General features: G+C 34.9%; 1 protein-coding gene and 1 long non-coding RNA gene across 2 annotated transcripts in view; one reads left to right on the forward strand and one right to left on the reverse strand.

The window, feature by feature from the left end:
* LOC140168712 (uncharacterized) lies at positions 1-25,545 on the reverse strand. The gene is made up of 3 exons (XM_072192122.1): positions 25,293-25,545; positions 17,676-19,382; positions 1-5,617 (listed from the first exon to the last, which is right to left on the reverse strand). Exons 2-3 carry the CDS (start codon positions 19,380-19,382, stop codon positions 3,524-3,526), a joined length of 3,801 nt encoding a protein of 1,266 aa, XP_072048223.1. The 5' UTR covers positions 25,293-25,545; the 3' UTR covers positions 1-3,523.
* The window catches only part of LOC140168177 (uncharacterized), a 156,340-nt gene that overhangs the window by 91,473 nt on the left and 38,854 nt on the right, over positions 1-26,013 (forward strand). The window lies entirely within an intron of this gene.

The raw sequence follows: 26,013 nt of genomic DNA on the forward strand, positions 1-26,013 counted from the left end.
AAGACATTTCTTTTGTTTTAAGTGTACAGATACTCTTTTTGTGCAATATACTTTATAACCTTTCCTTGATATTTTGGTGCACTACGGTATACTACTTTATAGCATTTCCTTGATTATTATGGTTAACAATACTACTTTATAACCTTTCCTTGATATTATGGTGGACTACGGTATACTACTTTATAACATTTCCTTGATATTAGGCTAAAAACGTTTGGTTGCCCTCAACCGACCGACACAAAAAATTTGAAATCTTGGGTCGGTTTTTATTTTCAATCTCTTTTTTAGAAGAAACCTTAAATTTGTACAGAATCAAGGACTTCGGTGTGAATATTTGATTGAAAACAAGAAGTATTTCCATTCAAATCCAGTCCAAAAACACAAAATTTTTGTTATCATAATGATCAAGCATTTGTCAATATAGCCTTTTCAAAATGGAGGAAAAGTTGAGGAAGAGTCCATGAAAAAAAAAGACAAAAAAAGGAATAACCTACCGACCCTCCAAATTTTTGTCTCGGAAGGGCAACCAAACAATTTATTTTTTTGGCCTTATGGTGAACTATACTACTTTATAAAATTTCCTTGATATTATGGATGACTATACTACTTTATAACATTTCCTTTGATATCATGGATGACTATACTACTTTATAAAATTTCCTTTGATATCATGGATGACTATACTACTTTATAACATTTCCTTTGATATCATGGATGACTATACTACTTTATAACATTTCCTTTGATATCATGGATGACTATACTACTCAATAACATTTCCTTAGATATCATGGATGACTATACTACTCAATAACATTTCCTTAGATATCATGGATGACTATACTACTTTATAACATTTCCTTTGATATCATGGATGACTATACTACTCAATAACATTTCCTTAGATATCATGGATGACTATACTACTTTATAACATTTCCTTAGATATCATGGATGACTATACTACTCAATAACATTTCCTTTGATATCATGGATGACTATACTACTTTATAACATTTCCTTTGATATCATGGATGACTATACTACTCAATAACATTTCCTTAGATATCATGGATGACTATACTACTTTATAACATTTCCTTAGATATCATGGATGACTATACTACTCAATAACATTTCCTTTGATATCATGGATGACTATACTACTTTATAACATTTCCTTTGATATCATGGATGACTATACTACTCAATAACATTTCCTTAGATATCATGGATGACTATACTACTTTATAACATTTCCTTTGATATCATGAATGACTATACTACTCAATAACATTTCCTTAGATATCATGGATGACTATACTACTCAATAACATTTCCTTAGATATCATGGATGACTATACTGCTTTATAACATATATCATGGATGACTATACTACTCAATAACATTTCCTTAGATATCATGGATGACTATACTACTTTATAACATTTCCTTTTATATCATGGATGACTATACAATAACATTTCCTTTGATATCATGGTTAACTATACTACTTTCATACACTCGTAGATAGTGAGAACCGAGCAAATGTTAGATAACTGTGAACCATGCATTAATTGTGTATAATACACAGGTTTGGATGCATTCATTTTTCTTACGGGCATTTATAATGATTTTTCCAACATTTTTAGTGACAATTATGTTATACATATAGAAATGGCAAACATCATGAGAAATTGTACTAAATAATGCACTAATTCTTGCATATACTTAGATGTTGATGAGTCTAATACATGAGCCCCGCAACATCTTAGTATGCATGCATTATTTTGTACAATTTCACTCCCAACAAGTCATATTTATTAATCTATAACATATCATTTGATATCATGGATGACTAGATACTTTTTTATATACGTATAACAGTTTTTTGATATCATAACTACTTTATTACACATCTTAAACATTTATAATATCATTAATGAGGACTAGACCTACTATAATCATTAATAACTATACTATTTTAACATTTCCTTTGATTTCCTTTGATGACAAGACTACTACTTTGTAACATTTCATTGATATCATATGAATGGGTGACTATGAACATACAACTTTATAACGTTTTGAAATCACTGACTTCACTGCTACATAACATTTCCTTTGGTATCATAAATTACTCTACTACTTTGTTACATCTATTTTATTGAACGTTTCTTATATCATTGATGACTATATACTACTTTAACATTTCCTTTAATTTCCTTTGATGATAATTTTACCCATGAATGGGTGACTAATGACTATACTACTTTTAACATTTCATTTGATATCATTGACTACCACTGACTAACATTGACTACATGTACACTACCATATAACATTTCCTTTGATGTCATTCATGACTAATATACTATTTTATAAAAATTTCCCTTTATAAATTATATCATGGACAACTACTATATTATTACAATTCCTGTGACATCTTGGAAGACTATGATACATTATGAGGAGTGGTGCAATAATTATGTGTACGCCCGGTCTGGTGAATTATAGGGAGGGCAAAGATTTTTGGCAGGCCAAAGGGGGGGGGCAAGCATTTTTGGCAGGTCAAAATGGTCGGTCAAGCGATTTTTGGCAGGTCGAAAGGGAGGGGCAAGCGATTTTTGGCACAGATATTTTGGGCACCATTTCTATATTACGCCCTAAAAAGGTGTAAGAAAACATTAAGAACATGTTCAAATATGCACAATTTCCTGCTCACTGTGCTCGCATTATATGATTTAAGGTTTTAAATTCAGGCTCCCCAAAATCTTGTGTGTGTAGGAGGGGGACAAAGGTTTTTTTGGGACGTCAAAGGGGGGGAGGCAAAGATTTTTTGGCATGGCCAAAGGGGAAGTCAAGCAATTTTTTGGTAGACCATTTTGAAAATTCACCACCGTGACGCATGGGGGTACACATAATTATTGCACAGCCCCTAACAATTCCTTGGATATAACATGGATGACTACAATACTACTTTTAATTATTTTTTTACTACTTTTAATTATAACATTACTTTTACTATACTTTTAATTATAACATTTCTTTAGATATTTTGGAAAACCATGCTACTGAATTCCTTTTATGATTATATCTGGCATATGACAAACAAAAGATAATCAAGCTATTATCTTTATTATCCAGGATAGATTACTATCATTTTTCAGTTTAGACATAATTATATAGAACTTGTCACAATACTTGCATTTATGTGGTTTATCAACTGACTGTATGTGTCACCGCAAGTCCCTTTTTGTCACAGCTGAAGCATTTATATGCGTCTATAAGGCTTATCACCTGTGTGTCATTTCATGGTGTTTCTTGTTAGTAAGTTGGCTGAAACATTTCTTCACAGTTTCCACATTTGTGCGGTTTATCTCGAGTATGTGTCATTTCATGTTTCTTTTTATCATAAGACTGGAAGAAGCCCTTGTCACAATAACTACATTTATGTTTTATATGGCTTGTAACGGTGTGTGTCATTTCATGCTGATTATTTTAACCAGGATGGATAAAGTACTTATTGGCATTTATAAAGTTTTTCACCTGTATGGTTCAATTCATGTTTTTTCTTGCCACCAGAATAAATAAAGCACTTGTCACAGTAGCTGCATTGATGAGGTTTTTCACCTGTATGTGTCATTTCATGTGTTTTCTTGTGGCCAGCTTGGCTAAAGCACTTGTTGCAATATCTGCATTTGTGTGTTTTTTCACCTGTATGTGTCATTTCATGTATTTTCTTTTCACTTGCTTGAATAAAGCCCTTGTCACAGTAGCTGCATTTATGAGGTTTTTCACCTGTGTGTGCCATTTCATGTATTTTCTTGTGGCCAGCTTGGCTAAAGCACTTGTCACAATATCTGCATTTGTGTGGTTTATCACCTGTGTGTATAATTTCATGTGTTTTCTTGTGGCCAGCTTGGCTAAAACTCTTGTCACAGTAGCTGCATTTATAAGGTTTTTCACCTGTGTGTGTCATTTCATGGTTATTCTTTTTACTCAAATTAATAAAGCCCTTGTCACAATGTCTGCATTTGTGTGGTTTCTCACCTGTGTGTGTCATTTCATGACGTTTCTTGTCACCAACATGATTGAAACTAATTTCACAATGTCTGCATTTGTATGGTTTATCACCTGCGTGTGTCATTTCATGTTGTCTCTTGGTACCAGCCTGCCTGAAGCACTTGTCACAATAACTGCATTTATGTGGTTTTTCACCAGTATGTGTCATTTCATGTTGTTTCTTGGTACCAGCATGGATAAAGCGCTTTTCACAATACCTGCATTTGTGTGGTTCTGTACCTGTATGTGTTGTTTCATGACTTTTCTTAGCATAAGCCATATTGAAACGCTTGTCACAATATCTGCATTTATGAGGCTTCTCGCCTGTATGTATCATTTCATGACGTTTCATGTCACGAGCTTGAATGAAACCCATCTGACAATAACTGCATTTGTGTGGTTTATCACCTGTATGTGTCATTTCATGTTTTTTCTTGTGACTAGCATAGATAAAACCCATGTCGCAATAACTACATTTGTATGGTTTATCACCTGTATGTGTTCTTTCATGATATTTCCTAGTATTAGCAAAAGTGAAACTCATGTCACAATACCTGCATTTGTGTGGTTTATCACCTGTATGTATCATTTCATGGTTTTTTTGGTTACGACCATGGCGGAAGCGTTTGTCACAATAATTACACTTATAAGGCTTATCCCCTGCATGTGTCATTTCATGCTGTTTTTTGGTATCATTTCTGCAAAAGCACTTATCACAATACCTGCATTTGTGTGGTTTAACCCCTGTATGTGTCATTTCATGTCGATTCTTTCCACTAGGCTGTCTGAAGCACATATCACAATACTTGCATTTGTGTGGTTTATCACCTGTATGTGTCATTTCATGCTGTTTCTTGGTATCAGCCTGACTAAAGCACTTATCACAATACCTGCATTTGTGTGGTTTAATACCTGTATGTCTCATTTCATGATGTTTCTTGGTGTTAGCCCAGCTAAAGCACTTGTCACAATATCTGCATTTGTGTGGTTTATCATGTGTATGTGTCATTTCATGGGATTTTTTGCCACTACGGAAACAGAAGCGTTTGTCACAATATTTACACTTATAAGGCTTTTCCCCTGTATGTGTCATTTCATGATGTTTCTTTTCTTCAGCCCGGCTAAATCTCTTGTCACAATACCTGCATTTGTGTGGTTTTTCACCTGTGTGTATAATTTCATGTTGGCTCTTGTTGCTGGCATAAGTGAAGCACTTGTCACAGTATCTGCATCGATGTAACTTCTGACCAACTTTCTGCTTAGAATCTTTTCGCGTCATATCATTCTGTCCCTTCTTTTTTTCATTCATGTTGGTCTTTATCATAGTCTTTTTGATCAACTGTCCTTTAACATTGATGAACATTGGTTTCCATTTAGCACACCCTGCCTTTGGTGGAAGACAAGGATTGCTATACCAATATGGGTTGATACGCATCGCATGATGACGTATGTGGGATAAGAACCTTGATATATTAGCAATAAACCTCTGGTTGCAATACCTACACACAGATGATGTCTTGCCTCTGGGTTGCATTGTTGGTGTGTTCCCAGTTTACCTCTGCATGTGGTATCTGTCCGGGGTATCTGGTTGGCATCTGTGATTAACCTGGTGATGTGAAAAAGTAAAGATATTTTTTTATTATTATAAAAAAAGAAAAGAAAAAAAATCCCAGTGATTTATAGTGCGCTACGCACAGGCACAATGCCTAGACGTTGATCCACAAGCCTCAGCACACTTTACAAGAGCACCAATGGTTATGTAGCTCAATTGTTTCTGAATATGGGCATGTGATTGGAACTAATTGCAGTGGCGTCCACAGCTTTTCAAAGGTGGGGGCCCCCGAGATTCAATTTCCCCAACTGTTCAAAAAATAGCTAAATCCCCAATTTTTATGCGATTGGGTGCATGCATTCATTTCCCGACTGACTGACAAAAGGGGGGGGGGCACAGTACATCCCCCCTGGTACACACCACTGACTAATTGTTTTGTCAAGTCACAACCTGTCAACCTCTGTTATTTACACTGACCTCTCAGGAAATCAAGAACAGTCTGAAAATGTTGTGTGAAACATTAACATTTCCTGACTTTGTGGCTTCTAATTTTTATAAATTTGTAATATTTATAATCCAACACAGGTGTAACAGCCCGGGGGAGGCACTCCCTATTTGAAATGACAGGGACGTGCCTTAGCCATGTTAAAAGTAAGGGGCATTCAGGTCAAATGTATAAATATGGGGTCATTCAGTACACAACCTGAATAAAAAGGGGTCATTCGAAAACAGGGGGCCATTGGGGTAATAAACTGTAAAATGGGGGGTTGTTGGGTACAGGATTACCAAATGAGTATCATTGAGTACACATAAAGAAGTGCCAAATGACCTGAATTACCTGAAGGGGGTCATTGGGTAATAGGTAGGGCAATAACCGCGGGCAATAACACAAAAACAGGCGGTCATTGGGTACAAGGCAGTTTGAAAAGGGGGGGTCTATCCCGAGGCACATGATGCATATATGCATAATGGAAGTGCCCCCCTGGGTAACGTCATATGGCTGCATGTAGTATTATTAGTACTATGAGATTGGAAGAAATTGAGATGTTCGCTAAGTTGCTGGCGAACAAACAAACATATCGCTCATTCTACAAAATCCGGTGCCAATAGCCTTTTTTCCATTCTTTGGTCCACAAACACTTTGTCGAGCATTTAGGGCATCAAATATGTTGTTTTTCTGGTAGAACTCAACGAGATCTACACGGACATATATAGTTTTCCATACTTTAAATGCTTTCTTCAGCTGATTAACCCTTGCAAAGGCTCAAAAATCGCTAAAAATGCGTTTCCACTGCTTAAGTGTCGCATCTAACCCCGAATATTTTCTTTGAATAAATGCGATTTCTTTACATATTTGTTGTTTTTTAATTAGATAACGCACCATCATATTGTTTATCAACATTATTTTTTAGTGATTAAAACGTCTTTGTGTCATTCTAAAATAAATTGCACTTTCCACCAAAACGCTGTGAGCTACGTTACCCCTTTTAACACACGTTATTGGAAAGAAGTAAAACAGAGGTATCAATGTAATTTGCGGTTTTTGAAAGGAAACACTCATAGGTTTTTAAAAATCACAGTAAAAATCGTGATGCTGTAGCATTTTGGCATAGAAATGTTGTAAACATTGAAATTTCGACCGACCATGTTAAGATTGGTGAGCTACGTTACCAGGATTCTATAGTATGCACTTGTATTAGATGTACTTCCTAATAATATGTGAAAGCTACCAGTGGTCGAACCCCATTTATATTAGAATTAACCGACATAACGCGTTCTAACGTTCGCAAATCACATTAAAAACATTAAAAACCAGTGAACTACGTTACTGTGAGCTACGTTACACACTCATTTACGCATCTTCAAAACTTCTATGAAATGGTGAAATCTGTTTTACATTTCACTCAAGTGATCTTTAGTTTGCTTTTTATGACCTTGGATTGAGTAAAACCAGCCCATTTTGTAGTCGGTAACGTAGCTCACATTACATTGAGTTTTAGTGTTAAAAACATCATGACTTCCTGAAAGAAAAATATGCAAGTGGTGTTGGCAATTTTTTACATCTGAAAGTAGTGATACATTTACTCTTAAAAAATACAAAAAGCAGGTCTTTTTGAACAACTTTTATTTTTTCAATTTTTATAGTGGATTGGCACCGGATTTTGTAGAATGAGCGATATCATATAACCAAGGGCGTAGCCATCTTCCTTGATCATGGGGGGCAAAATAAAAAAAAATTGAGAAAAAAGGCAAAACAAAATTGATGGTTGCATCATTTTGTCCCGGTATTGGACCAAAAAAGAATTGTCTGCTTGTCCATAGATCACTTTCAGAAGTTTGGTCGGTCGGAAAAAGGTTGTTTTTTTCTCTTATATCTTTATACCGAAAGTATAATTTGGAAGTACTTGTTTGTATGTAAAACACTCACTGACCACAGAATTTCCACCAAAGACAAATTCCAAGTAAATCCCATTTTATTTGCATATGTATATGTTTGGCAGACATCCGATTTTCAGGAAAGGTGGGTGGGTCATGGTCAGAAACCTCTGGCTACTTTTTTTGGGTGATGTTAATTTGTAAAATATCATTATTTAAGACTTTTGGACAGGGTTGGCGCGATTTAAATCAATTGATTTAAATCACAATTTAAATCACGATTTAAATCAAATGATTTTTTTTTTAAATCACTGATTTAAATCAACTTTTTCAGTTTTTACCGTTTTGATAAATTTAAGTTAATTTCTATCTTGAATTGCCTGTTTTACTTCATTTCTAATGTTTCTACACCTTTTGGATACAATTAAATACCTCTATGATGTCATTTTATCTATTGCTAAAAAATCATTTTCAAGGTGCAGAATTCAACAGGTTTTTTCCCATGATTTTACCAATTTTTTTCTTTGAAATTTTCACATCTGAAAACATGTTTTGATTTTTTGTAAATACCTGATAGGATCGCGAAATTGAGCTTTTTTGAAATGTATTTACTTTGTTATGTTTTTTATAAACACAAGGAAAGAAAATCCAGATTTGTTAACTCCAACTGCTCTATTTTATGGATTTTATTTCACTATTTCACTCGTTTCCGCAATTTAAAAGGAAAGAAAATCTTTGTTGTACCATCGGGTATCTGGCGCAACAACGCATCGCGTTTTGTAGACGAAAGCAATTTGTTAACGCACAGATACGCTACGCATACACGCAACGCTTAGCTGCATGCGCGCCGCGCATCTTATGGAAGCACCAGCGGAAGCACTGATTTCATAAAACCTAGCGGTCAAATGGCTCCGCTTTTAGCTGATAAAATGTGAATTTTTTCAAGTTCTTTCCCCGGATTTAAACATCAAGATATGAATAGATTTCGCCCAAACTTCTCAAGGGGCTGTGGATTTACCCGATGTTCACGTAATGTGTAGAAAAGCGAGAACTGCCGCATTCTCCTGTGAGCATCGATCAAAGTGCAAAATATGACCACTTTAAACTTCAACGGCCTTTATTTCAATGTTCATTTTCTCGGTAAAATGACGATTTAGGTACACGATAACTCAATAAATATAGCATCTATAGGTAAGCAGTTATGCTCATCATAAAAAGCATGATCGACTTAAGAAACGGTTTTCTCATTTTTTTATATTTTGGTCTATTTCCGATTTTAGGCATCATTTTGTGCAAATAGGCGTTTGTGAATTTTAAAAAGTTAATTTTGATGCCTTATATGGTCAATATCTCAAAAAATAAGGCCAATATCAAAAAACTAAAAAAAACGTTTTTGGAATGGTGTCTCAAGATTAAGAAAAAAACAAAATAACAATTTTTGGAAAGAGTGTTTTTTGTTATGATGTACCGAACAAAAATTGCCAAAAACTCACTTTTTGTGATTTTCTTCATAATTGTTGTTTTTACACCAAATCTGTATTTATATTAAGATTCATTGATGTCTTGCCTTTATAAAAATGTATACTTTTATATGTCTTGCATTAATAATTACAAAGTTATGGCACTTTTACTACATGCATGTCTGAGAGTACACAGCTGCCTTAAATCAAAAAAATCCGATTTAAATCAAATAAATCGATTTTTTTGATTTTTTTTTTTAAATCAAAAAAATCGCCAACCCTGCTTTTGGATAAAATTTGGTCTCATATGAGGTCACATACAGAGGTCAAATGTCATTTGAGGTTAGGTTTGTTTGTTAACATTAATACAGCGTGTACAGTGTGATATTTTAATCTTACTGAATCTAAATCGCCCCATGGTGAAGGCATATCCCGATCGACACCTTGTGTCGAAAACCGTGATGTTTCTAGTTTCTTTCATTTTTTTGTCAGCAGGGGCACTCTACCCCCGGCTACTGAATAACATCCGGATAAGTGGACCCGATACTACATCCCGGGGGGAGGGGACCACTCATATAAATGGTCTGTACACATGCGTGACCAAAAAACCAAGTAAAAATGGGTGTTTTTTTAGGCAAGGCAAGTTATGCGCGCGGCACATTTAGGGTCTAAAACACACTGATTTTCATGAATAAGGGTAGTTTTCTGAAACTGAACAACTTGTTTAGGGTACCTTTTCAAATTTGTGCTAAATTGCAAGTCCAAAAAGGGTACATTTGTTGTATTTTTACTAGCCAAAAACTCATTTAGGGCTAAATTTGGGGATGTTTCAAAAGCATTTGGTCATGCATGTGTACACTATCATACTTGAGTGGCACCCCTGGGTTCTACATTAGTTGTTTAGTGTTTTGGAAACTACATGTACATGTATATCTTCAATTCAATACAAAAGGTCAAAATTTTCATATGATGGTCGGCTTTTCCTCCCAGCTACATGTACATAACATCGGTCTTCACTTTAAGTACATATCATTAGATTTTATAAAGTTTACTTTGAGGACTGATAATTTCCCACAAAATGATTTGATATCCTCGTATATGACATTCCTCGTATTTTGAATGCAATTTGGTGTGTCCGATGTGCTCTCAGGCAGGGTTGCCAAATGATTTCAGCCCGAATCGCGGGTCAAATAATCGAAAAGTCACCCAATTTTTCTCTTTACCATTGGTTTCTATGGGGCAGGAAACTATCAGAAGTCGCGGGAGCCAATGTTGAAAAGTCGCCCAAATTTGTTCTTAACCATTGGTTTCTATGGGACAAGAAATTGTCAAATGTCGCCCAATTGGGCTACCAAATCGCGGGTTTGGCAACCCTGCTCTCAGGCCCTACAAAAAACACTATGGGTCTTTTTATCTTTTCAGTTTCCGTAAGTCTATTGTTCAGATACGAAAACGCAAGGGATTCAGTAAGTTTACTGTAATCTGACTTCATTGTTAACTTTGAAGTACCAATCAGCTTATTTCAATAGGCGTGGATGCCTGTGTCAATAAAGGCTGGAGAGACAAGGTTATGGATCACCGGTGTCATGGGTGTTAACACCGGTATTTTTTATGGTCTAGCGCCCTCTAGTGTTTGACACTGTTATTGATTCACATTATTACAAAATGCCAATCCGAATGAAAAGGTCCACTTTTTTCTGTAAAAACGTTGAAAATAAGCCCTTAAATCACAAAAGGTCCGCTTATCATGCTTATGAGCATGTCGCACCCCAATACACATGTGCAGGGCCGCAGTGTCGCCCTTCCCTCGTCTATCACCCTATTTTGCTTCCTCCCCCCCCTCCGAATGATCAGTCTCCACACTCTCTCCCGGTCCCTTCTCTTTCCTCTCGAGATCTTCTCTTTCTAGTCTTTCCGTTTCTCCCTCTCCTCTCTTTCTTCCTCACCCCCTCCCACTCTCACTTGTTCAGTCTCAAGTATCCCCTCCCTCCCTTCCTTCCTCCCCCTCCCTTGGCGAAATTTATCAGTATGACCAGAGAAGATGAGACTGAAAATAAGCTCTGAAAAAATAAACATTTAAAATAAACCCGAGTCTTGCATATAGGCCCAACCAATTATCAGATTAGCTTGCCATTGGTATGCGAATGAATAGAATAAATTATCTTTGCTCCAATGCAATTCTTTTGTATTGCATTTCAATATAAAACATGATTACCAAATCACCACTTGTATGCGCCTCATTGGGAGATATTTGACTATTTCAGGCGCTCGTTTCATCGCCAATTAGAAAGACTTTTGCTTATAACTTGGCAACATGGTTAGTATATATTTCAATGCAAGACAATTTTTACGAGCCACTTACGTCTAGGCGTAAGTGCATATACACTAAACACATGTCAATTGAAGCCGTACAATTTACATGAATTTAGGACCGTAAAATTTAGACGCTTCTTTTGTCTAGATTGGCACCCAACCGCACATCTCAAGGTTTTATGTGAAAAATCAATATAACTTACCAAAACGAAAACTGAAATTCACGAGCTTCAAATTTTCAGTAACTAACAAAAGGCTAGAATAAAATATTGGTCATACCTGGGAGACTACCACTTCAGAATAACAATGACTTACAAAAACTATTACGGATACGGAAACAGAAACTGAAAAGATAAAACGACGGTATGCAAAGGTGGGTGATGGCAATGGTATTGAAAACTGTCATTTTAATACCCTGGAGACAAGTTGTCCCAACAAGTTGTTCAAAGTCTTTATGTCTAGTGGTTTTAAACCTGAATTATGTAAATCCTTTTAAATCTTTTTAAAATGATGTAGGTTATTGTAGGCCTATTAACTATTTAAGTATGACAACTTTTGAATACTTTATTCAACTTTCAACTATATGCTTGATCAATTTTCATTGTAATAACAATGGGGATATTGGGAGGTTTGAACAGCTGAGTCTCCTTCAGCTTCCTTCAATTGCAGTGTATTTTTATGGTCAGTGAAGTGTTTTTGCATTTTGTTTACATGCATGCATGGTTAAATCAGGATTGCCAAATATGTCATTTGATGGCCCAATTAGACAATCTTGTACTACATTGTAGGTCCATCATCATCTCAAAGGTGGAGGGGCGGTGAATCGCCATGATTTTATATGAAAATATTTAGCAATTTCCTTTCATCTTTAAATAATATTTTTAATAAATTGGATGAAAATCACATGCTTGTAGGGTTTTTAGCCTATAATCCAATTCAAAATTGTATCTTAGACAATTTGTGTTTGGGTGTTTTTAAGGAAAACAATACACTTTGAACTTAAAAATGGCCCACAGCAAATTTTGGGCAACTTTGGAGCTGTGAAAAAAAACATTGTTGGTTAAGTACTGGTCTACTAAGCTGTAAAATTTGTACTTAACTGTTTGAGGTTTTTTACTTTAGAAATAATGCCTAACCCATTCATATTTTAATGTTTTTACTGCCCCATTATGTATACATTTCTGCTAAGGACATAATAATGCTACACCCTTTAAGGGATCTAGAATGAGCGTTTCGACAGTATTTTTTGTGGGACATGAGAGCACATCAGACATATCGAATTGTATTCTGAATACGAAGAATGTCTTTCTGATATCAAATAATTTTTATTTTTTGAAATTCACGATATAATACAAATTTTATGACAAATTTTTAAAATTTGATATTTTTCAAATTGTTGATATAGGCCTATAACAGTCCTCGAAGTAAATTTTATAAAATATTGTACGCATAACCAAGCGTAATGCTATGTGTTGGTTCTTGACCCGGTATTGCAGACATGTGTTTTAACAAATCACAGTGCGATTTTGAATAATGGGTCATGATGGTAATAGAATACAAGGCAATACATTTGTCACATGTACTTTGTAAATAGGTGCTAATGTAGTTCAGAGAAATAAAGCAAGTAATGTCAAATTACAATCACATAGCACTTGAAATAGCACTAAAAGTCTTAAACTGTTATTAAATGTTTTTATACCCTTTATTTTGATAACCTGGCATTGAAAGGTTTCTGGTGATGTTCTAAACTTTTGCAGATGTTTTCAAAAATGTTTTGTATTTGCTGGGATAAGTTTTCATCATAATGCACACCACCAGTCACAGTCACAGTTTTGCCTGAAGTATGAAACATAAAAATATTATGTTTAGGGCTGGTATGACCAGCATTAGGATACTGTCTAAAAATTAAGCAAATTAAAAATATACTTGCCTGTTGAAGACCTTAAATTTGAATCTTGATGCAATGTGAAGCTTACTTGATGCGACTTATCTTGTTACTTCGAGCTATACATGATCATCATACATTAATATTAATGCATATGCACTCTCAATCTGTAGTTGTGCAGTTTATCTATAGACACTGCATGTCAAATCCTGAAACAAATTCAATCTTTCCAGGTCAAATAAGAGTTTTTGCATGAACTTGGAGAATCACACAAGAAAAGTTGTCTTGAAAAGACACAGCACTGGTCCCAAACAGGTCAGCTTCTTAAAATCTATACAGAGAGCAATCAGTTTGTCATGATTCAGCATGCATGACAAATAGCCCACAGACAAATTCACAAGAGATGAATTGATCTGTGCGGTGTTGCCAATTAAGTCACCCAAACAACCAAAATCAGCAGATGAATAGTAACTTAAGGTGGGATTTGAGGCATTTTCTGAAAACTAGAAAATGCTCAGAGCATGTTTTAAACAGATTCAATCAATCAATCTTTATTTCATTCAAAATACAACAATACAATAACAGCAAAACAACACATTTGAATGAGGAGATGCTCAGAAGGCCAAAAAGGCCTGAACAAGCACCCCCTTAACCTTAGCCTAAGTTTCTTAATTTGTCTAATAAAATACAATTACATACATACAAACACCACCCCCCACCCTCTTTCATACATTCATGTAGAACGAACTAAGCAGGAAAAAAATGATCAATATGCCTTTTGTTTGAACATAATGTATTGGTTTGTGCAAATTGGATTATGGTTTTCATAATATATTCATATATATTTTCTTTTCTATCTTATTGTTTTTATCAATAAGGCTTTAAAAAAAATTACAAGTAGCTACTTGTAAGGTACTTTTAAAGTTTCCATGATTTTACATGCAAGATATCTTACATGTAATGAGCTACTTTCAAAAGTAAGGCCCATGTGAACAAGACTAGTGTTATGTGCCAATACTATTGTTGATTGTGTCTATAAAATAATTAAGAATGATGAAACTTTCCAAAGTGTTGACATGTGACAACTGTGTTGCTAATCCAAGCTCCAATTCACTTTCAAAACAAACAACAAACATTTTCAACACTCTAGGATTTGGTCTTTCTATTTATTAATAAACAGTCTCCAAAATGGACATTGAGTCAAAATTCACGATGACATTAATCATGTTAGTCTACTTTATGACATTTCATTTGATATCATAAATGACTAATACTAACTTTATAACATTTTGTTTGATATCATTAATGACTAATATACTACTTTATAACATTTCCTTTGATATCATATTCATAAATGACCAATACAATGGAACCTAGTTAACACAACATCTGTTAACACAAAAATCTGATAACACACAGTGAGTTTGAAGTCCCTTGGCATTGTTTTTGTGTGTTTAAAGTAACCCATTTAACACAAAATCCTGAAAATACAAACTGAAACCTGTGGCCCCAAAGTTTTCATGTTAAAGAGGTTCTACTGAACTACACTACTTTACAACATTTCCTTTGATATCATGGATGACTATACTACTTTATAACATTCCCTTTGATATAATTGATGACTATACTACTTTATAACATTTCCTTCGATATCATGGCTGACTATACTACTTTATAACATTCCCTTTGATATCATTGATGACTATACTACTCAATAACATTTCCTTTGATATCATGGATGACTATACTACTCAATAACATTTCCTTTGATATCATGGATGACTATACTACTCAATAACATTTCCTTTGATACCATGGATGACTATACTACTCAATAACACTTCCTTTGATACCATGGATGACTATACTACTTTATAACATTTCCTTTGATATCATTGATGACTATACTACTTTATAACATTTCCGTTGATATCATGGATGACTATACTACTCAATAACATTTCCTTTGATATCATTGATGACTATACTACTTTCTAACATTTCCTTTGATATCATGGATGACTATACTACTTCATAACATTTCGTTTGATATCATTGATGACTATACTACTTTATAACATTTCCTTTGATATCATTGATGACTATACTACTTTATAACATTTCCTTTGATATCATTGATGACTATACTACTTTATAACATTTCCTTTGATATCATTGATGACTATACTACTTTATAACATTTCCTTTGATATCATTGATGACTATACTACTTTATAACATTTCCTTTGATATCATTGATGACTATACTACTTTATAACATTTCCTTTGATATCATTGATGACTATACTACTTTATAACATTTCCTTTGATATCATTGATGACTATACTACTTTATAACATTTCCTTTGATATCATTGATGACTATACTACTTTATAACATTTCCTTTGATATCATTGATGACTATACTACTTTATAACATTTCCTTTGATATCATTGATGACTATACTACTTTATAACATTTCCTTTGATATCATGGATGACTATACTACTTTATAACATTTCCTTTGATATCATGGATGACTATACTACTTTATAACATTTCCTTTGATATCATTGATGACTATACTATCTTACAACATTTGCGTTAAAATCATAAATGACTACTATTAAGTCTTTAATTGAGCAGTTCTTATATCATTGATAAGGAAAACTATGAACATTTCATTTGGTGATATGACTATACTACTTTATAACATTTCCTTTGATATCATGAATGGGTGACTAATGACTATAGTACTATTTTATAACATTTTCTTTGATATCATGAATGGGCTAATGACTACACGACGAATAATTTCCTTTGACTACATACTAAATAACATTTTCTTTGATATCATGAATGGTGTCTATGACTATACTACTTTATAACGTTTTCATATATATTATCAATGATATCAAAGGAAATGTTATAAAGTAGTAGAGTCATCCATGATATCAAAGGAAATGTTATAGTCATCTATGATATCAAATTAGAAATGTTATAAAGTAGTATAGTCATCCATGATATCAAAGGAAATGTTATAAAGTAGTATAGTCAAAGGAAATGTTATAAAGTAGTATAGTCATCCATGATATCAAAGGAAATGTTATAGTCATCTATGATATCAAATTAGAAATGTTATAAAGTAGTATAGTCATCCATGATATCAAAGGAAATGTTATAAAGTAGTATAGTCATCTACGATATCAAAAGAAATGTTATAAAGTAGTATAGTCACCCATGATAAAATTATCAAAGGAAATGTTAGTATAGTCATCAGAAATAGATACCAGCCCCGCGTATGGGCTGGCGAAAAAAGCAGCGGAGTAATTTATCATATCAAAGGAAATGTTATTAATGTAGTATCTAGTTATCCATGATATGAAAGGAAATGTTATAAGGTAGTATTATCATCAAAGGAAATCAAAGGAAATGTTTAAGTAGTAGAAGAGTCGTTGGTGATATCAGAGAAAATGTTATAAAATAGTATAGTCAAAGGAAATGTAATAAAGTAGTGTAGTCATCAATGATAATTATAAGAAATGTTCAAGAAATATATTTAAGTAGTAGAGTAATTTTTGATATCAAAGAAAATGTTATATAAAATAGTAGCTATCCATGATATCAAAAGAAATGTTATGCAGTCATCAACAATAGTTATGAAAACGTTATAAAGTAGTATAGTCATAGACACCATTCATGATATCAAAGAAAATGTTATTTAGTATGTAGTCAAAGGAAATTTAGGAATACAGAGAACATTCCTTAACCATCTGACTTGGGGATGATTTGAAGTGACCTTCACTTGAGATGAGTCTGGTATTTATTTCTAGTTACTATTTGAAATGAGACACATGTAGCAGGCGACAAGTGCATCGTTTTGATATGGTTGTACACATATCTGCATTTGTGCCATTTATCGTGTGCCATTTCAAGACTTTCCTTAGCACTATAGCCTGATTGAAACACTCTCATAATATGTGCATTTGTGTGGTTTTATGTCTTTTCTTGGTTTTAGTTCAGCTGAAGTCCTTGTGTAGCTGCAATGTGTGTTTAATACCTGTATGAGTCACCTCATGTTTCCTCTTGACATCATCACGGTAGAAGCACTTGTCACAGTAGCTGCATTTATAAGGCTTATCACCTGTGTGTCTCATTTCATGTTGTTTCTTGTTAGTAGACTGGCTGAAACATTTGTCACAATACCTGCATTTGTGAGGTTTATCTCCTGTATGTGTCTTTTCATGTTTATTCCTATCAGACGCCTCGAAGAAGCACTTATCACAATAATGGCATTTATGTGGCTTGTTACCGGTGTGTGTCATTTCATGCCGCTTCTTGTAACCAACATGGATAAAGCACTTGTCACAGTATTGGCATTTGTGTGGTTTTTCACCTGTATGTGTCATTTCATGTAGTTTCTTGTAACTAGCCTCAATAAAGCTCTTGTCACAGTAGCTGCATTTATGAGGTTTTTCACCTGTGTGTCTCATTTCATGTTTTTTCTTATTACCAGAATCAATAAAGCACTTGTCACAGTAGCTGCATTTGTGTGGCTTCTCACCTGTGTGTGTCATTTCATGTTGTTTCCTGGCACTAACCTGATTGAAACTCATGTCACAATGTCTACATTGATGAGGTTTTTCACCTGTGTGTGTCATTTCATGTATTTTCTTGGCTATAGCCTGTCTGAAGTAATGGTCACAGTAGCTGCATTTATGTGGTTTATCACCTGTATGTGTCATTTCATGTTTATTCCTGTAACCAGTGTGGGTGAAGCTCTTGTCACAATATCTGCATTTGTGTGGTTTTTCACCTGTGTGTGTCATTTCATGTTTATTCTTGTGGCCAGCTTGACTAAAGCTCTTGTCACAGTAGTTGCATCTATAAGGTTTTTCACCTGTGTGTGTCATTTCATGTTTCTTCTTGTCACCAGCCTGGCTAAAGCACTTGTCACAATAGCTGCATTTGTGTGGTTTTTCACCGGTATGTGTCATTTCATGTTGTTTCTTGTAACTGACCCGGCTAAAGCACTTGTCACAATAACTACATTTGTGAAGTTTTTCCCCTGTGTGTATAATTTCATGTTTATTCTTGTGGCCAGCTTGACTAAAGCTCTTGTCACAATAGCTGCATTTATAAGGTTTTTCACCTGTGTGTGTCATTTCATGTTTAATCTTGTAACTAGCATTGATAAAGCACTTGTCACAATAACTACATTTGTGAGGTTTTTCACCTGTGTGTATCATTTCATGTGTTTTCTTGTGGCCAGCTTGACTAAAGCTCTTGTCACAATATCTGCATTTGTGTGGTTTTTCACCTGTGTGTATCATTTCATGCTGGTTCTTTTTACCAGCGAAAGCGAAGCACTTGCCACAATATCTGCATCTATGTAACTTTTGACCAGCTTGCCCTTTACAATCTTTTTGAGTTATACAATTCTGTCCCTTCTGTTTTTCAATCCGTATCTTCATCTTTATCAGAGTCTTATTGACTAACTGTCCTTTAACATTGATGATCTTTGGTTTCCTTTTAGCACATCCTGTCTTTGGTGGAAGACTAGGATTGTTATACCAGTATGAGGTAATGTGCATCCTATGATGACGTATGTGGGATATGAACCGTGGAGTATCAGCAATAAACCTCTGCTTGCAATACCTACACACAGATGATGTTTTGCCTCTGGATTGCATTGTTGGTGTGTTCCCAGTTTGTCTCTGGTTCAGCATCTGGTGATGTGAAAAAGTAAAGAATTTTTTATATACAAGACCACCAATGGTGCTGTTGCTCAATTCCCGGCTCAATTGTTTCTAGGCATGTGATTGGAACTAATTCTGTTGTTGGTATCATGGTATTGTAGGTGAATAATTGCACCATTTTATAAGTTTATTTAATATCGGTAGATGGTTCCCAGACTGGGCATTTACTAGTACCTGTTGAAACAATGGCAAAAATTGAAATTATGAGGTACAGCTCTTTGAAATACAGCTTAGAGCTCTGCCATCTGGTCCCATTTAAGGAACTGTACGTTAGTTGCAACTAAGACCATGGATGATTTTTCAAAGAAAAGCACAATATGAAAAGTTTGAAGTAAAAGTGTCAGCTTTAATGGCTCATAACTTGTCAAGCCACCTGCATACACATGAACTGCCTCATGAGAGAGCTTTTTAAAATAATTGTATTATTCTCATGTATTTTTACTATGTATAATGTGTCAACCTGCATTAATTTGGGCATCTTGTCCAGATTTTGTCCTTTTTTCTGTATCTTATTTTCCTTCTTGTATTCTTGCATTGCTTGTATTTTGTATTAGCTGAATAAAAGGTTGATATAATACATTGAGAGCTCCGACATCTGACAGCTCCCATGTAAGGAACCAGGGGTACTCAAGTTTGGTTTTGGTAAGGGTGTGCTGCTGAGAATTTGGAAGTGGACCCATCAATATTCCAATTTTTCAAGAAATTTGGACCTATTAATATACCAAAAGTCAAAATTTTACCCAAATTGTCTAGTTTTTACAAATTTCCCCCCAAATTTTGGTGAAATTTCAAACATTTTGGCAACATTCAGAAAGTTTCCGAAAAAAAGGACCCATCCATATATCAAAATTTTGCCGAGAAAAAGGGGTCATTGATATACTAAAAGGCAGAAAATGCTACCAATGTTTGCGGCACGTCCCCGTCTGGTCATTTGCACCTACTCATTTTTAGGCCGATTTCAATAAAAAAACTTGAAGGTGTCAAAATGCTTAGGAGATCATCCTGCATCATATAACTGGAGCCCCGCTACATACACTTTTTACCGTACCGTATTCATTCCATTAACCGCCCATGCCCCTATTAAGCGCCAAGCCAGTGACTTTACAACAAGAGAACTGATATTTTTAACTGTCTAACTAGCTAGAATACTTTGGTCTATGCAAATCTGGATCATTGTCTGAAACATAAGGTACATGATGATGGATGAATATTTTGGGCCACTTTTTATGTACATGCAAATATACTGCGCCAATAAAGTATCCTTACACTTGGAAAAATAATCACAATTTCCAAACTGAACAATATTGGGGTAAATTTGTTTTTTTAATAGATGCACTATTTAATCCTGCACATTATGACACCACATTGAATCCAATGTGACTTCAAAAAGCAAGTTACAAGCATTTGATTAGACGAAGGTCCAGTTTTAAAAGTGACAAACTGGCCTATTCAAAACTCCACAAACTAGACATCTGGTTTGAAAGTGGTGAATGGCTAATTTATGCCTTTGGCTTTAATTTAAAACAAAAGGAACAAAAGAAAACTGAAACAAAAGAACTGACAAAGTTATGAAAAGTACAGAGAAGTAAAAACTGAAATAAAAACTGCTTTAAATAACGCTTCATTGAAGAAACTGTGTTGTCTCTTTGTTGCGCTTAATGTTGGAATCTTTTTGCTCCATGTATAGGCCAGTTTGTCACTTTTAAAACTGGACCTTCGTCTATTCAATTGCTTGTAACTTTACTTCTTGAGGTCACATTGGGTTCAATGTGGTGTCATAATGTGCAGGATTAGATAGTGCATCTATCAAAAACAAAATTTACCTCAATATTGTTCAGTTTTAAAATTGTGATTATTTTTCCAAATGTAAGGATACTTTATTGGCGCAGTATAATTATGTAAACAATGTAAAAAATAAGCGCCCACCTAAAATGACTTTGTTAAGCGTCCTGGACAGTTAAGGGAATGAATATGGTACATATCATTAGTTTTACATATCATGACTTTTAAATGTCAAAAATATCAATTGTTAATAATTTGCCATAAAATTTGTATTATCGCGATTCACAAATGAAAAAAAATCAAAATTATTTGATATCATCAGGACATTCCTCGTATTCTGAATGCAATTTGGTGTGTCTGATGTGCTCTCAGGCCCCACAAAAATACTATACAAAGGTGGGTGATGGCAATGGTATTGAAAACTGTCATTTAAATACCCTGGAGACAAGTTGTTCTTGATGTAATTATGTCTAGAGCAGGCCTACTCAACTGGCGGCGCGCGCGCCACTTGTGGCGCTTGGAGTTAGTTGAAGTGGCGTACAGTAAATTTACTCTTTCTTCACATCAATTTTTAACAAAAAAAAGGGGTGAAAATACCACATCTGAGCTTTTAGAAATTAAGCCCTAAAATCTCAGAGCTTCCGGGGCGCCCCTGAACCCCCGCAGCCGGGGCTTTCACACTGGATACTTCCAGGGGCCATACACACTAAAAACTATGGGGTTATATTTTCCGTGGTCATTTTGAATTGACCACGTTTGGGGTTGTTTTGACCCTTCAAGGGGGTTGTACTGTTTTAATTTGACCACATTCACGAGGTCATTTTAGCCACTGACTTAACGTGGTCAAAAACTTAGTGGTCATTTTGCCGATACCGTCGGCGCATTGATATCAGTTTCAATCTTCCGCTTTGAAAATCTCAATTCATAAATGAGTTTAAACATGAGCTGCAATTAATGTTTGTTGATTAATAAATAAAACTCATTTTTTGACCGAAGTTACCCAATTTGTCAACTTTATAATGACTTGCATTTGAACTATTTGCACACACGGTGTGCATCGGCTCACGTGGTCACATCAGCGCCATATTTGTTCTGATTGTGCAGCTCAGCGGATTGTCGTGTGTGCTTGTCTGCATGATGGAATATGAAAAGTTAGTTGAAAAGTGAGACTGCAAGGATGCATAGACCCTTGTCTATGCACGCAGATTCATTCAATTTCATGCTGTCGTGGCTGGTGTCTTGGCTGCAGTTGTTAAGCTTATATCATGTAAGCTTATAATACGTGAACTGTCATAGGCGATGACTGACTGTGTGTGAGTGTGATACACAGATGCATTTTGCAGTTTGCTGTTTATGTAATGCTTTCTCTGTGCAGAAACACACTTATGTCCTGGTGGGACCAGCATGACCATAGGCCTACTAAAAAATCCAAACAACCCCTAAATGTGGTTATTGAGTAACCCTATAAAACAACCCTTTCAAATGGGTCATTTCATTTGACCCGAAATGAGGTCATTAAGTAACCCAATAAGGCAACCCTTTTGAAGGGGTCATTTTATTTGACCCCGAAATGTGGTAATATTTTGACCCCAATGGGGTTACTATTTGACCCAAATACGTAGTCATTGCAATGACCCGACCAATGGGGTCAAAATGACCCGTTAGTGGTATGGTGTTTAGTTGATAACTATGCTGGGGTCAAAAAATGACCCCGTTTGGGTCATTTTTTGACCCCGTAGTTTTAAGTGTGTACGGCAGGCCCCTGGACCCCACCCGCTACGCGGTCGGTCACGCACGAGCTCCCTCACAAAATCCTCCCTTAACATGTTGGCACTTCATGATCACTAAAATTTCCCAGTTGGCACTCAAATAAACTAGTTGAGAAGGCCTGGTCTAGAGGTTTTAAACCTGAATTATGTATTAAAATCCTTTTAAAGCTTTTTTAAATGATGTAGGCCTATTAACTATAAGTTTGACAACTTTTGAATGCTTTATTCAACTTTCAACTATGCTTGATCAATTTTCATTGTAATGACAATGAGGGTATTGGGAGGTTTGAACAGCTGAGTCTCCTTCAATCCCGGGGGGGCCACTCAAATATAATGATGTAAGCATGCGTGACCAAAAAAAGCAGCGTGAAAAGGGGTGTTTTTTCGGTTGGGCACGTTCTAGCGTGTGACGCGTTAAGGGGCAAAAAGCGGTGATTTTCATGAAAAGGGGTTGTTTTAAAATCGTTTGTAACGCATTTAGGGTACCATTTTAATCCGCTTTTCAAATCTGCTGAAACTCCGATTCCGAAAAAAGTTGATTCCAGTGTCGTATAAATATTTAAAGCACTATGTTATGCAAATATATTTCATGACGTGTTACATGTGATTTAACCATGGCCTGGTACTTCTATGTAAAATACCGTTTAGATTAAAAAACATGCATATTAATTAATGACGTCATGATTATGATGATGGATATATAGTTCAGTGGACAAAACGGGGAGACGAAAATCCGGAATGAAAATATCATTTATTTCAAAAAGATTTTTAGGACCTTTATAGATTCCTCACATTATTTACTACTCCTGCTGGTAGATTTGCGAGTTTCCCCTTCTCTGGATTACTTTAGGAAATTATATATGCAGTAGAAAGCATGAAAAGGGCCGCTGATATCAGGACACGATAATCAACTTTAGGTGCCGAATTCGGAACCAAATACGATGTGAATACTGCTTTAACGTTGCATCTGGATAAACTATGATGATAAATTACGCTGAATATTGGTATATTCTCACAAAACTACTTTACATGAATCCAATCCGATTCATGTAACAAGCTACGAATCTGAATTATTTATATTTTAAAGTGGTACGGTATGGTATACCAGAGGTGGGGTAGGCCTATATCCGGGAGGCGGACTCAGTTTTAGTGTAGGCCTACAATGACAAGTTGCTAACTTAGTAGGCCTACAAATTTGTTCAATTTGTCAAAATCCATCAAAACTTGTAACATGGGTCAAATTTAGACAAGAACTTGTTTAGGGGGTCAAAATTAGACAAAAACTTGTTTAGGGGGTCAAAATTAGACAAAAACTTGTTTAGGGGGTCAAATTTTTTGGGAAAGCGCTAAAAACTTGTTTAGGGGTCATTTTGCTCACAGAGGAAAACTTGTTTAGGGGGTGTTCGAAAAAAATTTGGTCACGCATGCGTACACTCTCATATTTGAGTGGCCCCCCCGGGCCTTCAATACAATTACAGTGTATTTTTATGCAAAACCTTGGTCAGTTAAGTGTTTTTTTGTGGCATTTTGTTTACATGGTTAAATCAGGGTTGCCAAATCTGTCATTTGATGGCCCAATTAGACAACCTTGACATATTTTCTACATTGCAGGTTCATCATCAAATCTCAAAGGTTGAGGGGTGGTGAATCTCTATGATTTTATATGAAAATATTTAGCAATTTCCTTTCATCTTTAAATAATACACATGAATGTATTTTTAATAAATTGGATGAAAATCACATGCTTGTAGGATTTCTACTAGCCCATAATCCAATTCAGAATAAACTTAGACAATTAAATCATTGTGTTTTGGTGTTTTTATGGAAAACAAATACACTTTCTGAAGCAGTATAAATGTAAATGATGGGTGAGGCACAGCCGGCCCATTATTTAAATCATTTTGTAAATTAAATCTAATACTTGAACTAAATTTGCAACTCACTTTGCTAAGTTGCGTCCGAAAGCATCGGACTTCATCAGGCATCTGATTGATGATGTTGTGATGACGTCACATGTTGTGACGTCAAACGGCGATTATTTAAATGTTTTGGTGTTTTTATGGAAAACAAATATTATTTAAATGTTTTTACTGCCCCATTATTTAATTAAACGTTTCTACATGTACTGCTGAGATATTCAAAACTTTTGCAGATGTTTTCAAAAATGTTTTGTATTTGCTGGGATAAGTTCTCACCATAAATGCACACACCAGTCACAGTCACAGTTCTGCCGAAAATATGAAACATAAAAATATTATGTTTAGGGCTGGTATGACCAGCATTTAATCTATAGGATACTGTCTACGAAGCGAACTTAAAATATACTTGCCTATTGAAGAACTTGAATTTGAAGCTTGATGCAATTTGAAGCTTATGCCACACACTCTCAATCTGTAGTTGTGCAGTTTTAATCCTGAAACAAATTCAATCTTTCCAGATCAAAATAATGATAGTTTTATATATAGCTGCATGAACTTGGAGAATCACCCAAGAAAAGTTGTCTTGAATAGTCACACAGCACTGGTCCTAAACAGGTCAGCTTCTTAAAATCTAGAGATGGAGGAGCAAGAAATTTGTCATATTGATTCAGCATGCATGACAATTATAAGTACCTATTATAGCCCACAGAGAAATTCACAAGGGATGAATTGATCTGTGCAGTGTTGCCAATTAAAAGTCACCCAAACAACCAAAATCAGCAGATGAATAGTAACTTAAGGTGGGATTTGAGGCATTTTCTGAAAACTAGAAAATGCTCAGAGCATGTTTTAAACAGATTGATCAATATGCCTTTTGTTTGAACATATTGTATTGGTTTGTACAAATTGGATTATGGTTTTCATAATATATTCATATATATTTTCTTTTCTATCTTATTGTTTTTATCAATAAGGCTTTAAAAAAAATTACAAGTAGCTACTTGCAAGGTACTTTTAAAGTTTCAACGATTTTACATGCAAGATATCTTACATGTAATGAGCTACTTTCAAAAGGCCCATGTGAACAAGACTAGTGTTATGTGCCAATACTATTGTTGATTTTGTCTATAA

The sequence above is a fragment of the Amphiura filiformis genome, chromosome 13 (genome assembly GCF_039555335.1).
Source record: "Amphiura filiformis chromosome 13, Afil_fr2py, whole genome shotgun sequence".
NCBI lineage: Eukaryota > Metazoa > Echinodermata > Ophiuroidea > Amphilepidida > Amphiuridae > Amphiura > Amphiura filiformis.

What these genes read in the sequence shown, in the direction of transcription:
- LOC140168712 (XM_072192122.1), bottom strand. Translation starts at nt 19,382, where the DNA reads ATGCTGAACCAGAGACAAACTGGGAACACACCAACAATGCAATCCAGA. An exon ending in AGCTACACAAGGACTTCAGC is followed by an intron (nt 5,618 to 17,675) that starts TGAACTAAAACC and finishes ATGCAGAGGTAA; the next exon opens with ACTGGGAACACACCAACAAT.